Here is a 17,784-nt window from a genome sequence, read left to right on the forward strand (position 1 = left end):
CGCGTACCCTATGCCAGATCTCAACAAAATGATTAGGCAAATGCGGGGCGCGAAAATATTCAGCATTTTTGACCTTAAGTCGGGGTACTGGCAAGTGCCGCTACACGAAAATGCACGAAAATATACGGCATTCCGAACACGTAGAGGTCTATATCAGTTCAGAGTCCTCCCCTTCGGTCTAAAGAATAGTCCAATGACTTTCGTGAGACTCATGAACGAGGTCATGAGGGGGTACCAGGATGATTTCGTACAAGTTTACCTGGATGATATTGTAGTATTTTCAAGGGACGAGTACGAACACCAGACCCACTTAGACAAGGTTCTCGAGCGGCTCAAGAGGTTTGGACTAACGTGCAACACAAAAAAATGTAAAATCGGTCTACGCGAAATTTCATTTTTAGGGCACATCGTAGACTCGGAGGGCATACAAAAACAACCGGAAAAATTGGTATGCATTGACAATTTTCCGGTTCCCAAAAAGGTTAGGGAAGTACGTAAATTTTTGGGCGTGTGCAACTGGTACAACCAGTTCGTAGATAATTACGCGGATACCATAGCACCACTCACTAATTTATTAAAACAGGGAGTACGGTGGAAATGGACAGAGGTAGAACAACGCGCGTTCGAAACAATAAAAAACGCGCTAGTCACATCACCAAAATTGTCGCCACCCGATTATAGCAAACCGTTTTGTCTGCAAACAGATGCAAGCGAAATAGGAGCCGGTGCGGTACTTTTCCAACGGGGTGACAGACCGGAGGAAAGACGCATAGTGTCCTACGCAAGCAAAAAGTTTAGCGAAACGCAAACAAGGTACGCCGCGGTCGAACGCGAGTGCCTAGCGATAATCTGGGCGACAGACAAACCATACCTAGAAACCCGACGTTTCGAACTCCTAACCGACAACTCGGCACTAACATGGTTACACAGGGCTAAAGACAAAAATTCAAAATTAACACGTTGGTCACTACAACTAGCTAATTTAGATTTTAGTACGGTACACGTCCCGGGAATACAAAACGAAGCACCAGATTTGTTATCTCGTGACCCGGCACCGGGCACACCTGTAGACGAAGATCGACTTGAGGAAAAATTGGTAAGGGCGCCCACAGCGCCGACAACCAGTGTTGACCTCGAATCTGACCGAATATTTTCAATGTTCGATAACCACGTTAGTGACGACACACCACTCACCGCGACGACTCTCGAAAAATGGCAGTCCGAAGACGCCACAATCCGCGAAGTAGTCGCCGGCCACAGGTGGGACGGGCCAGCGCGGAACACTAGGAGCACAAAATCGGGAACAAACGCATACGTTTTTTCCGAAGGTCTCTTACGCGTAAACGTAGGCACCCACACACCCGTCGTGATACCAAAAACCAAAGCACAACATGCAATTTGGAGGTGTCACGATCACGTCTTATCCAACCACCCGGGCTGGAAAGAGACGTACCGGGCGGTTCGACAACGGTACTATTGGAAAGGTCAAAAAAACGACGTCAGGTTATATGTCGGTGCGTGCCACGTATGTGCGTGCACGAAACCACTAAACTCACGTCCAAACGACCCAATGCAACCAAGAACCCCCCGTGAACCATGGGAAGTTATCAGTGTCGATCTCATGGGCCCATACCCACGTTCTGATAAGGGAAAATCGTACATACTGGTAGCAACCGACTGTTTTAGTAGGTGGACCGAGGCTTACCCCTTAGGAACAGCAACCTCTAAAACAATAATCGAAACGTTAGAACGCGAGTTCTTTTCGCGTTTCGGTTACCCCCGCGTGTGTCTCAGTGATAACGGCCCACAGTTTGTGTCAAACGAAATGATGAACGCGCTAGAACGCTGGGGGGCACAGGGTTGGACGACCCCAATCTACCACCCGAGGGCCAACCCAGTCGAACGCCGTAATCAAGATTTAAAAAAAGGGTTACGCGCACAACTAGTAACGGGCAAACATAAATCTTGGGACACGAAACTACCCTCAATCCTATTTTCGATACGGAACAGGTGCAACGAACAGACATGCTACCCACCCGCGGTCCTGGTCCTCGGCAGAGAGTGCAAGAGACCCGGAGATTGGGCGCTGTCTAAAGCGGCGCCGGTACACATCGAAAAAACACAGGAAGAGAGGGTAGAGCGGGAGAAACGTATTTTAGGCAAAAAGGTAGTGGTAAAACCAAGCACGAACACCGGCACACCGGTGAAGTTCAGCAAGGGCGACGTAGTCTACTACAAAGCACACCACTTATCTAAGGCACACAAAGATTTTCACGCCGGTTTCGCACCAAAGTGGTGGGGACCGGTAAGACTGGCGAAACAGGTCGGGAAAGGAGTCTTCCAAACCGACCAACAACCACCGCGGAAAATATATGTGTCATGCTTAAAACGGGCACCGATAGGCCAACATTAAATAAACAATTGTCTGTAATAATAATCATTTACAGACAACATGACCGGCCAACAGCAGGTTGCCCAGCTAATCCAACGGCTGGGGCTGGTATCCGGTGGCCAGGATGAGCCGCGAACAGCCGCCCAGGTCGCGAGGATGACTACCCGCCAACTCCTGCAGGACCCAGTGCGGGCGGCCATCTACAACCGGGGCTGGGCGGACCGTACGACGGACATTCAGCGGAGGTTGCGGCCACACCGACCACCACCAACGTCAACACCCGGCAGCCGCACACCGTCCCTGACAAGGCCACCACCCCCAGCAACGACACCTGCCCCCGTAACACCTGCGGAGCCGGCACCGGTACCCAGGCCAACGGGGGTACTCCCCGGCCCAACAGGAAGGGTGAGGACGGAGGCGCAGCAGGCAAGGAACCGCCGGAAATTCCAACAGCTGAAGGAGAAGAGGAATGCCAGGGAAAGCGAGGCAAGCCAACAACGTCGGCTTGCCAAGCAACCCGCGCCAACCTCAGAACCGGAAGCAGCCGGCACGCCTCCGACCAACCCTACACCGATGGAGGTTGACAAACCGGCCTCCAAGGACGGCAAGTCCGAGGAGCCGGGACAACCCACCAGCCAGGAGTCGCCAGACCAATCGGAGTCCACGGTAGAAATTACCGAGACAGATTGGCTGGTGGCGTTCGAGGGGATGCCAGAGTTGGACGAGCACCACTCGTACTACACTCCGGTAGGGTCCCCAAAACACCCCCAATAACACTCACGGGCGCGGGCAAGTCTACCTCAAGCGAAAGCCAGAGGTAGTACAAGCCACCCCGTCCTGATATGACACACGGACACCGGTACAAGTGTACCCCGTGTGACGGTTTGGCGGGGGAGTATGACGCGGTACGCAGCGGCCACCAGTACAAAGTACAGGTACCGCAGCGACCAGTCTACACTTTTCGTCAACCGCCACTACGGGCTACAGCGCGACAACGCCAACTCCCCCACCACGCCACAAAGGCACAAGGTGGGACGGGAAGGCGAGTCGCGTAGAACGAGTACCGGCCGTCGTAGACCTACCACTAGTAAAAAGACACGTTGTGAGCACACACCACGATCCCAGCCATATAATTACCTTTTCCATATAGCCCGCCGAATGTTGTTCTTTTTTTTTCATCTCTAATATTTTTTTGTATCCATATACTATATATATGCGTACCCGGTACGGGGTGAAATAAACACGACTTTGTTTACCCGAAAACTGTGTTTGTCGTTTATTTCAAACATTCGAGTGCGAACACCACCCGTTCTACTCCATCAACGACCGGCTCTCCGCGGACCACCTACCACCACCGTCGTAGCCGCGTCAATGGATCAGATTTGAATACATTTAGTAAGTATAAAAATAAAAAAATTAACACTACCTACACATTTTGTTATTAATTTCATTCCTGTTTTTTTTTTTCAAAATGATTTGTTTTAGATACTGATAATATACTTGAAACAAATGAACGTCCGTCTGTTGTAAGGCAGTTGACTTTTGATTTGAATAGTTCAGGTAAATTTTACAAGATTATTTTGTATGTTCAAGTATCTAAATAGTTTCTAAATAGTCTATTCTATATAACCCAATATTACTTTTATTTTTAGATCCATTAGTTAATAATGATGTATTAGAGATAGAGAGTTCACAAGCAAACAATGATACCACAAAACTGATTAATTTACTAGGTCCAGACAAAGAGCAGGGATTAATTTATGCAAATTCAAATTTGAATATTGAAGGTAAAAATTATAATACATGCTTATTGTGTACTAATATGACTAATATTTTATTTTGATTATGAATATATGTTTTCACCTACTAATATATATTATATATTGCTTATTACATATATAATAATAATTTATTATTATTATTGTGGTTTTTAACATTCAGATATAAATGTCATACCTGAGACCCCACAAGCAAACAGAGACACTGATCAATTTATATTTTTTAAACAAATACCAATAGTTACTATGACTGAAAATTTAAATTCCAATAATTTATGTAAAAATTATATTACATGATTTTTGCATACTAATATATTTTTATTTTAAATATGAATATTTTTGCTACCAATTCATACCTATAATGTATTTCTTATTAAACATACCTAATAATAATTTATTTTTTTAATATTTAGATGTAAATATCATCCCTGGGACTCCACAAGCAAACAGAGACACAAGCCAATGTATATTTTATGAATTAAGACCAACTGCTACTGGTATATATATATATTAAAAACATAATAAATTATGATAAATTAGTAATTTATTTTATTGTTTAGATAATATACAGGCTGAAGCTTTCAATGATGTTATTGATGAACCTATTAATGATGTATTACTAGAAAAAAAGGCAAGTAGAAAGAGAACACTTAATCAAAACAATTGGAAAAGAAAAAAAGCAACTATTGAAAGAAAAACAGGCAAACAGTATACAACACAAAAAGGAGTGATTGTTCCAGCAAAGCGTGTTAATGAAGGTCAGCTGTGTATGTCAAAATGTCGCTTGAAGTGTACCACTACAGTAAATTTGGAAAGAAGAAAGCTTCTATTTGAATCTTATTATAAGATGGATACAAATGTAAAAAATGCATATTTGTTTAAAAGTCTAAAAAAATTTGAGACAGCCCGGGTATCAAAAAACGCAACAAGAGTAAGATCATGTAGTTTCAAATATTTTGTTAAAAGTGAGATATCAGAAATACAAGTATGTAAACCAGCATTCTGTGAGATTTTTCAAATTGGCCGTAATAAAGTTGATATCATTCAACAGCGACATACAGAAGGTGCATCTCCACATGAAGATCTTCAAGGTAAACATTCTAATCGTCCCCATAAGATACAGGATCATGTCATAACATTTATTGTAGAACATATTAATTCATTTCCTGCTGACTCTTCCCATTATTCTAGAAATAATAACCCAAATAGAAAGTATTTATCTCCTACATTAAATATACATCAATTATTTTTACTATACACTGAAAAATGTGATGAAAAAAACAAACCTCAATGTTACAAGGTAAAAGAAGGAACATATAGAAATATATTTTGCACAAAATTTAATCTTGGTTTTGGAAGTCCACAAAGTGATACTTGTAGCAAATGTGACTCTGGTGAAAGTGAAAATGCCGAACATATTAATTTATATAAAACTGCATTTGAAGTACAAAAAAGAGATAGGGCATATGCTTTAGAAAATCCTAGCACATGTTTCATGACAATGGACTTACAGCAAACAATGCCATTGCCTAAACTGTCAACTTCAAAAGCATTTTATCTTCGGCAAATTTGGTTTTACAATTTTGGAATACATACAATAACATCAGAAAATGGACACAAACCATTTATGTTTAGTTGGACTGAGGAAGTAGCAGGTAAAGGTAGCAATGAAGTTGGAAGCTGTTTAATGTATTTTACTCAACTCTCTCAGTTAACATTTCAACATAATATTAATCATCTCATCATATGGTCTGATTCGTGTTCTGGACAAAACAAAAACTTTAATATAATATGTTTATATCAATATATGATTCTGAAAGGTTTATATGAAATAATAGACCATAAATTTCCAGAAGTAGGACATTCGTATCTTGACTCAGACCGAGATTTTGGCAGAGTCGAAAAAAGACTCAGAAAGCACCAAAATATATATACACCAGAGCAATATCGACAAATAATAACAGAAGCAAGCAAAAAAAATGCTGTCATTTCAGACATGAAACACCATTTCCAAAACATTGAGATACTGCCATCTAAATTACGCTTAGTAAATAAAAAAAAAAATATTGATGGTGAAAAAGTATATTTTCGTGACAGTATTAAATGGATACGAACAAGTAAATTTGGTAGCTACCAATATAAAGAGTCACATGATGAAACTGTTCCATTTATGTGCAAACAGTGCATATCCTTAAGGATAAAACAAACAATGCTAACAACTATACTTTAGAAAGACTGACTGACAATACTGGGAATATATCTAAAGAAAAACTAGACAACATAAGAACACAAGTACAATTTGTTCCTGATGAGTTCAAGTGGTTTTATGAACAATATTTTCTATTATAAGCTTAATTTTATTATATTCTGTTTTTCTAAGTACAAGTATTATTCATAGTAATATTATAAATATTGATTTGGTTAATATTTGATAAAAGTTAATTAATTTTTTTTTTATTGGTGTTTTAAGTTCTAAACATTAAAGTTATATTATATTTTTTTTTTGACTAATAATGTATTTTATTAAAAATAAATCATAAAAACATTTTCTCTTTATAACCCATACCATTATTTTATGGATAAAGGTGTTAAATGACGTTTTTTAGTTACTTGGTGGAAGTACAATATCCAAGTTATAGTATGTTACAGAGGACCCCTAGACCCATATTTATACTCTTATAAGTAATTTCATATATTGAATATCAAAAAAGTTCCATGGTTTACAAATATTTAGTTACAAAAGTTGCGTTTGTGAACAATTTCAAAAATGTTAGTTAACACCTTTATCCATTGACCCCTTCAATTGTCACATTTTAAAGGGCCATCCGGCTGAGTTCCTACGTAAACCTCCATATTAGACGTATAAAATGTACGAGAATCAACGAGTGCTTGAATTTTGATACCGTATTTATTTGGCTTATTTGGTATATATTTTCGAAAACTGCAACGCCCTCGAAACCCTTCTAGCATCTCATCTATAGTGCAATTCTCTCCTTGCATACCTGTCTAAAGTCGAGGTAGGCGACACCTGCTAGCCCCTAATAAATCGAAGCAGCTTTATGATTAGTTCGACCGTGCGGAATATTTAAATTTTTTACTTGATTTGGCGTTTTTGACGGCAGTAAAAACTTACAGCTATCCGGTTATTAATTTACGTTTAAAACATTTTCCTTGCCAGACAATTTAGAGAGAATGCACGAAATATGAATATTACTTTTTAACAGTCTTGTAAAAGATACTTTTAAAATTGTATTTAAATACAGATACAAATACATCCATTCAGAAAGTATTTAAAATACATTTCAAATACTTTTAAGAAAAAGTATTTAAGAACAAAATATAAATACTTGCAATGTATTTAAATACTTTTTTTTATTTTACTTTTCCACTAGTCAGTTTGCTAAATTAATTTTGTAATAACTAATTTAAAATTGTCATGATACATTCACCTAGGTATTACTAGAACTTTTTGTACCATTTTCAATTGTATACTGAAAAATGAAAACCAAGACCGTACCCCGCCTGCCCCTTTCCCGGACCAGATTAGTCAGCCAGTTTTTCAACGTGACTCGTCTTGGAGCGGCCGGTAGCAGGTGTGTACTTGTACTGGTCAGTCTACACGCCTGGCTCGTCGTGACCTGGTTGGGCCGTCCTTGCCAGGCGGGTGAGCGCCAGTAAGTCTTCACGGGGTTACCTCGATGCCCTTTCAGCAACCTAGGTCGGACCGCTCCGGGGGCCCGCCAGCCCCTCCCCGACCGGCGGGCGCTTCACCCATGGGGGCGCGGGAACACCGGACCGGTGTAGCCGGCGGTCCCCCAGACCTGCCCTCGCTCTGCCGCCTTCAGAGTTCTGGTAGCCTCGTGTTAACTCAGCAGCGGGGGATCCGAGCCCACCGTCGCCGTCGTCACCGCAGTTTCTTTAGCCGTTCTTACGGCAGCGGTGGGCCTTAGCCCCCGCTTCCTCGCTTCCGCATAACGTTACTAAGATGTTACCTGCCCGTAGGTCAGGCATGTGGATCCTGACTCCGCCCACTTTTCGGTGATTTCAGTCTTACGGTAACAAATTGTGCTTATTTTGACGACAAACTGTGTTTGCCGGCCCTAAGGCTGGTGCGTTCAAGGTTTTGCCACTGGTGGCACCCAGCCGTCGAGGTTGGTTCCGGCGCACAACACCGGAGTCCTTCCTCCAGAGCTGGGTCATTTGTAAACGGTTGACTGAATCCAGATCACCGCCCCTCCGCCGACCGAGTCGCCAGTGCGCTTTCCCATCCGCTCGGTTTGATCTCTCCCGCCAGGGACGCATCTTTGCTCATAGCTAATGCGGACCATCTATCGGTCAAGGTACTCATGAGGGATGTTCGGAGAAGTAATCACCCGACGCGACGCCTTAAGCGTATAGGAGCTAGCGTCGGCCTTCTGTGATTCTCATCTCACGCACTTCAGCGAGTCGTTCGTCGGAGACGCCATGATTGGATCTCGTGTCACCGGTTGATTCACGTAATCGACCGTAAATGGGACGATTGGCTCGGTGTTAGCAAACTTTCTAAGTCAGTATCCATCCGCCGGCAACGTGGACGCCCCGGCCATCGGCAAGCGCCGCGGTCCGTCAACCCCGAGACGCCCAGCGAAACACACAGGCCCCACCTCCTTGGCTGTGGTTTCGCTAGACAACGACAATGAATGGGACAAATTTTTGTGTTACGCTACATTTTGTTACAACAGCACTGTACATACGTCAACTAATTATACACCTTATGAACTTGTTTTCGGGCATAAACCTAATATTCCGGCAGTACTATCGAGGAGGGTCGAACCCCAATATAATTACGACAACTATGTGTTTGATTTTAAACGGAATATGCAACAGGCACACGAAATAGCACGGAATAATTTAATCAATAAAAAACGAGACAATAAACGTTATTACGACAAAACTATTAACCCATTGACTTTACACGTAGGTGATAAAGTTCTAATTAAAGAACAACATAAAAAGAATACACTAAGTCTTAATTGGTCGGGACCTTACGAAGTAATCATGGTCCATGATAATGAAAACGTTACAATAAAGAAAGGTCGACGTGATTATCGAATACACGTTTATAATGTAAACATTTTTCATGATTAACGTATATATATATATAATCGTAATATATATATATATTATATATAAAAAATATAATAATAAATAAATAAATAACTATAATAACAATACGCACATTTTTAACTATAAGTTTATTTTTTAAACATTTTACGTATATGAACTTACTTTTAACGAAACATTTGACAGAAATCGACATATTATCGTCGATCATTGAAAATGCTAAGTTAGGGGGTTTTTTTTTTAGTATGATAAGAAACTTCTTTATGATTATTTTGCTTTGCATCAACAGAACCCCAGTGGGACAAGCTACCATTATTTACCGAGGGATAGAACCACCGGTGATTAAGGGACATGAGAGCGAAGAAGAGTTAAGAGCGGGTCGCACCCTAGCGTGGCGAGTTACAACCGAGTTTTACGAAAACAATCCCGAAATAGACACACAAGCAAGGCAGTACTACGGGATGAGGTGCATGTTAAAGCTAAGGGGAATGGCTAGACGCAGACATAATGCCAGAATTAGAACGAATTAATTTTTTTTATTTTTTTTATTTTATTTTTATTATTTTATTGTATCCTATTAGTATACGGATAGTTATTCAAATATAAGACCGACTATGGATAATTTAAAAAAAAAAAATATGTTTTATCCGTATTTGATAGGAACATACGAACTACTAGGGCAATTTCAAGACATTAGGCTTTCTTTACCTATCGGGACAGATTTTCCCTACGCATTATCAATCGGAACTGTTAATGATATAGTAAGACTGTAATATATTAAAATATACTACTCTAATAATAACATTGTGTTTATCATAACAATTCCATTAATATATCAAAACAATTTTATTTTATATCACTTAATACCTAAGCCTTATTGTCAAAATATTATAAATTGTATGTATATTGCACCTAGTCATAAGTTTTTAGCGATAAGTAAAAATAAGGAACATTATGTAGCATAAGACGAATTCCACTATAGTCAATGTAAACTTGCTAGGGGTTTCCTTCTTTGTCCAGAAATCCAATCGCTACATCCTAGAAATCTCCGACCGATTTGCGAGGTTCAACTTTTACAAGATCCAAGGGACGTACCAGACACATGCGATATCCGACACTTAAGAATATGTATTGATTGGAACCTACGGCTCCAATTTTACAGGGGAGGCATGTAGTAAACCATGTTTACTCGTATAGTTGACGTTTCCTGGTATTAAGTATTTTTACATATTATTTTGTCCTTTGGCCTTTTTGATTAGGAAACGCGTATTCATGGATACTGAGAAAAATGTAATATGAAATATTACATTAATTATAAATGTTTTTGTAACTAGTGCTTATTCATGAATATTCGGCGTAAACAACTCCTATGCATGTATTTTAGTGAGCCTATCCGGTGGCTTTGTCGGGGTCACGCCACGGATAAGAGGTCATGTGTATATAAGGGTACTAAATTAGTACATAGATTTAGAATTACTTTTTACTAGCTTACTGCACGTAGTTCTCAGGTACCGAGCGTAAACTCTGCCTACAAATTTTAAGTGCAAATGTATTTTACTTTGTGACTATTTTATTTTACATTATTTTATTAAACTAACTGTTTAACGTATAATACAATCGTGAATTTATTTACTATTTCCAAACATACCTTTGTGACTCTACCAACTTATCAACAACAGGACATCGAAGCACGTCATTAAATAATTAAAGTGTACAGTGTAGCACGAGAGTACTACACGCTTTAAGAAGACGGCAAAACGATGTCAATGGCGGCGAGGGCGCGCATTACAACGACGTCCCTACAAAACGGCAACACGAAGACAAAAACAAAAACGTAATAATAAATTAGTAACGTCTCACATTTTTTCAAAAAAAAAGAACGAGAGCGAGCGAACGCACACACGAAAAACAACAATATCTTATCATAAGATAAGAATACTGTTAAGAGGCAACCTTAGATCATATACTATGGATTGAGCTATGCGTATACCGAATTGTGTCCAACATCATCCCCACCACCTTCAAAATTTCACGGTACACGACACTAATGCGCATGCTCAGAAATATATGTGAATGATACTGTTAACTGATAAGTGATAACGTTGAAATTAAATATTAAAACGTTTAAAATCAAATTTTTAAATTTTGTCAACTTATTAATTTTTTTTACCAAGTGGCAAGTACTAACTAATTAGTAATCACTAATTGGATATCAAAATTGTATATTCAATTATTAAATTGTTTTCATCAACATGGGCAGAGTTTGTTGTTTTTATTGCCAATCAACTCCATCCAAAATCTCAGGCTTAACATTGCACACGTAAGTTATAAATATATAAACATTGTTATATAGAATGAATACTTGGCTGGTGATAGGTAGCATTTTATAAATTAAAATTACATTTCCAGGTTATCTGCTGATAAACATTTAAGAAACGCTTGGCTAAAAGCCTGTGGCTATAATGAAAACGACTATTCTCCAGACAGGAGAATATGTTCCCTCCATTTTGAACAACATAGTTATAAGGCGACAAAGAGGAAATTATTAAAACCTGGTGCAGTTCCTACAAAATTTAAGAAGATTGCACAACATGTATATGTGAACCAACCTAAGTAAGAATTTATGGTTATTTTTTTAATGTGCTTTTATTTTTAGTAATTGTATTTTCTTGAAACAGAATGCAAATGATTGAACCTGATCGTATGGTATCCTATAGTAAAAATTGTAAGTAAGAATAGTTATTAATTAATTATTATATTTCATTTTAATTGAAACTGTTTTATACTTTATTTTAGTACTTGAAATAACTGACAGTGAACTGTCTTGTTCACACAATGACACAAGTCAAAATATTAATCAAAGTAAGAATAGTTATTAATCAATTATTATATTTCATTTTAATTGAAACTGTTTTATACTTTATTTTAGTACTTGAAATAACTGCAGTGAACTGTCTTGTTCACACAATGACACAAGTCAAAATATTAATCAAAGTAAGAATAGTTATTAATCAATTATTATATTTCATTTTAATTGAAACTGTTTTATACTTTATTTTAGTACTTGAAATAACTGACAGTGAACTGTCTTGTTCACACAATGACACAAGTCAAAATATTAATCAAAGTAAGAATAGTTATTAATTAATTATTATATTTCATTTTAATTGAAACTGTTTTATACTTTATTTTAGTAATTGAAATTACTGACAATGAACCATCTTCTAGACCATCTGAGTGCATTATTGGTATATTAATAATGAATATTTTTATAAATTGTAATTTATTAGTGTTATTTATATGTCATAATGAATCATTTCATTTCAGAAACTCCAAAACGAAGGAGAATTTGTTATGTTGGTGATGTGACTACTCCAGACTTGTGTACTCCGAAACGTGCTAAAGAAAATTTCAAATTGGCTAAATTAAAAATCATTAAACAGAGGAGAAAAATCAAAACATTAAAACAACGAATTAATAGGTTACAAAAAAAATTATCATCATTGAAAAGTTTGTTTGCATACATGAAAAAACAGAATTTATTGAGTGAAGCAGCCCATGACAACATTCTGGTAATGTATAAACTATAAACTAACTGTATAAATCATTGTAAACAATAAATTGACATTAATTTATGAGATTATGTTATTTGTGCAGCTAATATTAATACAATTTTTATTTTTTGTTTTTATGAATTTCAATCATCCTGATTTGTATCAAAAATGGACCAATAAAATCAAAATTGTGTTTGTGTTATAATTTAGTAGCAGTGTATTTTTTTCTTCTAGAACACTAGAGTAGTAGTAGAGTAGTTATAGTAACCGAGCAGCTGTTGGTTTATGTATAAACTGTATAAATCATTGTTATTAATATATTTACAATAATTATAATTTAATAGTAGTGGTTTTTTTTTTTCTAGAACACTACTTCTGAGCCTATTAAAGATATTTTAAATAGAGCATTAAAATACCGCAATAGTAAATATTCATCATCTATTCGAAGCTTTGCCCTTACATTACAGTTTTACTCTTCAAAGGCATATATGTTTGTTAGGAAAACTTTTATAAATTTACTACCTCACCCAGCAACATTAAAAACTTGGTATTCAGTAGTTGACGGTAACACCAGGATTTACAAAAGAAGCTTTTGAAGCTATTCAATCACGTGTAAAACAATCTCCTCAACCAATAATATGCAAAATTTGTATTGATGAAATGTCAATAAGAAAGCAAATATCCTATTTAAATGGTAAATTTTATGGACGGGTGGACTTGGGTACTAATGCTGGAGAAGACAGTGAAGATTTTGACAATGCACAAGAAGCAACAAATGCTTTGGTTTTCCTTGCGGTTTGCGTTAACGGTCATTGGAAAGTACCTCTAGGATATTTTTTGATACATAGCTTATGTGGGAGTGAAAGGGCCAATCTTCTGACCAAGTGTTTTGAACTTTTGCAAGAAACTGGTGTAATTTGCCATTCTATCACATTTGATGGAGCTCCCAGCAATTTATCTATGTGCACTTCACTGGGATCAAATTTTGATTATTTTTCTCCAAAATTTAAGCCATGGTTTAATAATCCATTCACACCATTACAGTTTAATCCAATTTATGTATTTTGGGATGCGTCTCATATGAATAATAAAATGGAAGCATATAGTAAAATTACAGGAGTTACAGGAGTCTAAAGGTCTACATGCAGCCAATAAATTAAAAAAAACACATATACGTAGTTTTGAAAATAAAATGAATGTGCGCCTAGCAGCACAAACACTTAATCAAAGTGTAAGTAGTAGTTTGTTGTTTTGTGAAGAGCTTAAATTATTATCAGGAGTTAAGCCCACAGCAGAATTTTGTGAAATTATAAACAATGTATTTGATTTGTTAAACTGTCGTAACAAATTAGGAAAAGGAAATTACTTCCGACCATTGAATGATGCAAACAAACAATACATATCAGAGTTTTTAATTTATTTTAAAAAATACGTTGAAAACCTTACATATTGCAACAACAATAATAATCCAAACAATGAGTATCTATTGAAAAGTCAGCGTAAAACTGGATTTTTAGGACTAATTATATGTTTAACAAATCTTTTAAAACTATATGAAATTCTAAAACCTCATATTTCATACTTACTTTCATATAAAAGCAGCCAAGATCACTTGGAGGTGTTTTTCAGTGCGTTGAGAAGTCGTGGTGGATTTAATAATAATCCAAACGCCGTTCAATTTCGATCGGCGTATAAAAGGTTACTTTTACGTCACAATATAAGTGGTTCAGCATTGGGAAACTGCACTCTTTTGGACACCTTTACCATTATTTATGTGAGTGCAAATAAAAGGAGTGACGCTGATGCGATTTTTAACTATAACAATAATGATGAATCACAATATTTTGAAGAGTTTGATCACGACTATGAGTACCAAAGACCTTCTTTAGAAGATTATGTAATAGATGTTGTTAAATATACCAGTGGATTTATAGTCCGTAAAATCAAAAGGCAAAAAAATATTTGTAAGATCTGTGAATCCCAATTAGAAAATGAAAACAATGAATCTGTATCATTACTGTTATAAATTAAAAATAACGGCGGATTAATTAACACATCTGCCGATATACAAAAAATTTGCTTAGCTACAGAACATGTTATTAGAATGAATAATCATCTACTTTTAACCAAAAAAAATATAAGTCAATATTTATGCATTAAATTTATGAATGAAGTTTGTTCTGAAACATATATCTTCAATAATGACATAATGAAAAATCACATATTGAACCAAGACGTTTTCAATAATCATAGATCGCAACTAATACATTTAATAATCCGCCATTATGTCAACATAAGATTGCATCATTTTGCTGAAATGCATACTTTATCAATCACCAAAAAAAATATTCGGAGGAACATGACATAGTTAATTTTATTCAAAAATCAGTAGGCAATGAAATGATGTATTGATATTTGATGTTGTATTGTATTTTTAAAATTTTAATATTTATGTAATTAAGACATTTTCAAATGTGATTACCATAATTTATTTATTAGTTTATTTATTAGAATTTGGACTAAGTTTTGTTTAATTAAATATTGTGTACTATGGTAAAATGTAAATTTTAATAAATATTGTTAAAATGTTAGTTAATACTTCTTATGCATTAACATTATTCAGAATAGTAGTTGTTACTACTTACTATAATATACAACTATATAGTTAATAGTTATTAAAAATGTGTTATCACTTATCAGTTGGCATTGTTGATACTGATTACTGATTTTCGGGCATGTGCATTAGTGTCATGTACCGTGAAATTTTGAAGGTGGTGGGGATGATGTTGGACACAGTTTGGTGCTATAGCAATTATACGGATAGCTCCATCCATAGTATATGATCTAAGGAGGCAACGCAGGGTGCACGGTAATGATAAACGTGCGAAACGACGTAACGCGACCGGTTCGTTGTTATAAACATCGCGGGGCCGAATCACAAGTTAACCGCGACATCCGACAAGCGCTGATATTACCGTACCCAATAGCCATGTTTATCATTTCTGCTTCGGCAACAAATAATAAAAATGACTGGATGTACTTCACAAAATAATAAAGAAAGTACGAATCCAAATGTTTCGACAAGTGATCAACGAATCAGATGTAATTTTTGTCCAATAAGAAAAAATCGCTTTACAAAGGTACCATTATAAAGATATTTATTGGTTATTTATACATTATATTATTTTTATATTATATTTTATAGGTCAGTTGTTCGTTATGTGGTGTGTATATATGTAAAGAACATACTACTCCTAATTGTCCGACATGCAACACCGTGAAAGAAAACTCTGAAAATTCTAACGATGAGTTATAATTTTAAAATTGTTTTTATTTTAATAGATTTTGTTACACAAAGTGATTTGTTTAATTTTTATATAACATCTTTTTTTTTCTACCAAAAATGATGTCTTTTATTTATATATCAAAAATTCGAGTGAAATTTGCAATTAATAAATAAATATTATTATTAATTTTGCTATTACCCACATAGCATTCTGTATGATGATGGCATTTTAAAAATATATTTTAATCATCGTAAGGAAAATATTTCCTTTAAAATATTTTAAAAACATCTTAAAAATATATTATATTTAATATCATTTTTAAATTATTTTTAAAATGCATTGAAAATGATTCTAGAAAATATTTTAAGATTATCACAAAATATAGGTTTTAATGATATTATTAATATATCTGAAGAAAATATTATCAAAAAGTTATTTCTAATTTATTTTAAAAATGTTTACCGGGTTTTCACATAAAAATCGCTTTTTTTTTTATTATGATTTTTGAGTAATTCTCTAATAAAAAATTATAAAATACATTATTTTTGAGGGTTTGATATATATATATCGGCTAGGTTGTATTTTATTTATATTATTTGACTTTGAATTCGACTTACAAAAAAAAAAAAACTTTTTTTTGAGACATTATTTATGCGAAGCGATATTGTCATACATATACATACACACTCATACCTCAAAAATATATTATTACTCCCTATAATTTTTTTAATAGGTGATTTTACTCCATGATGATTACTCAAAAACATTTTTAAAAAAATGATTCTGCATAAATATGTACGTTTTATCGATATTGTTGCGCGTGAGCTGGAGGGAGAAAACAAAGAGTAGGCACTAGGCATCTTTTCTTAAGAGTTTTCATATTATTATAAAAGCGACAGTATAATAATGATCATACTATTACAATTTACAATATATAATAAAATATTATATTATTATTGGCAAGCTAATAACCTTATTTGTTGATGCTGTGCCAATAAAAATAAAATATATTACCTATATGATATAATATTACTGTTTTTATATTATATATTATATACATTTTATATACCTTATAGTGTGTCTTTAACTAATAATATAGGCATATTAGTTTAAATTATAATGCGTATTTATATATAATTATTAGCGGATTGGGAACTGGTAAGTACCAGTGGCGTATTTATGGGGGGGGGGGGGGTGCTGGGGGTTTCCACCCCCCCCCCCCAAAGGCCAAATTGAAGATGTCAAATTTTAAACATATTATCAATAATATAATAATAAAATTATTTCACTATTATGACACCCCCCCCCCCAAAATTAGTTTGTAAATACGCCACTGGTAAGTACTAATAAGGATCGTTAGTACACAATTATTGCTATAATTTCTATAAACATTAAACACGCTATTCGTATTATTATTTATTAGCATAATTTACATAGGATTTGGCACTATATAATAATAATAATTGTATCTCTCGTTGATATTTTAAAGTACTTATTTTACAAATAATTTACAAAAATTAAAATGTACAATAATTATGAAGTAGGTACGTAAACAGTAAACACTTAGTGGAAATAAAATAGTGTACTATTATAAGAATTATCGGACGACCGCGGACCGCGGGCTTCAGACAAAGACGCACAAAGGTTTAGCCTGGTTATTAAACTTAATC

General features: G+C 35.7%; 1 protein-coding gene across 1 annotated transcript; it reads left to right on the top strand.

The window, feature by feature from the left end:
- The first annotated feature begins 2,452 nt into the window (after nucleotides 1-2,452).
- Nucleotides 2,453-3,166, top strand: LOC132932682 (proteoglycan 4-like). Its single transcript, XM_060999051.1, has one exon. It carries the CDS (start codon nucleotides 2,453-2,455, stop codon nucleotides 3,164-3,166), a length of 714 nt encoding a protein of 237 aa, XP_060855034.1.
- Nucleotides 3,167-17,784: the final 14,618 nt, after the last annotated feature.

This window comes from Metopolophium dirhodum, chromosome 1 (genome assembly GCF_019925205.1).
Source record: "Metopolophium dirhodum isolate CAU chromosome 1, ASM1992520v1, whole genome shotgun sequence".
Classification (NCBI taxonomy): Eukaryota; Metazoa; Arthropoda; class Insecta; order Hemiptera; family Aphididae; genus Metopolophium; species Metopolophium dirhodum.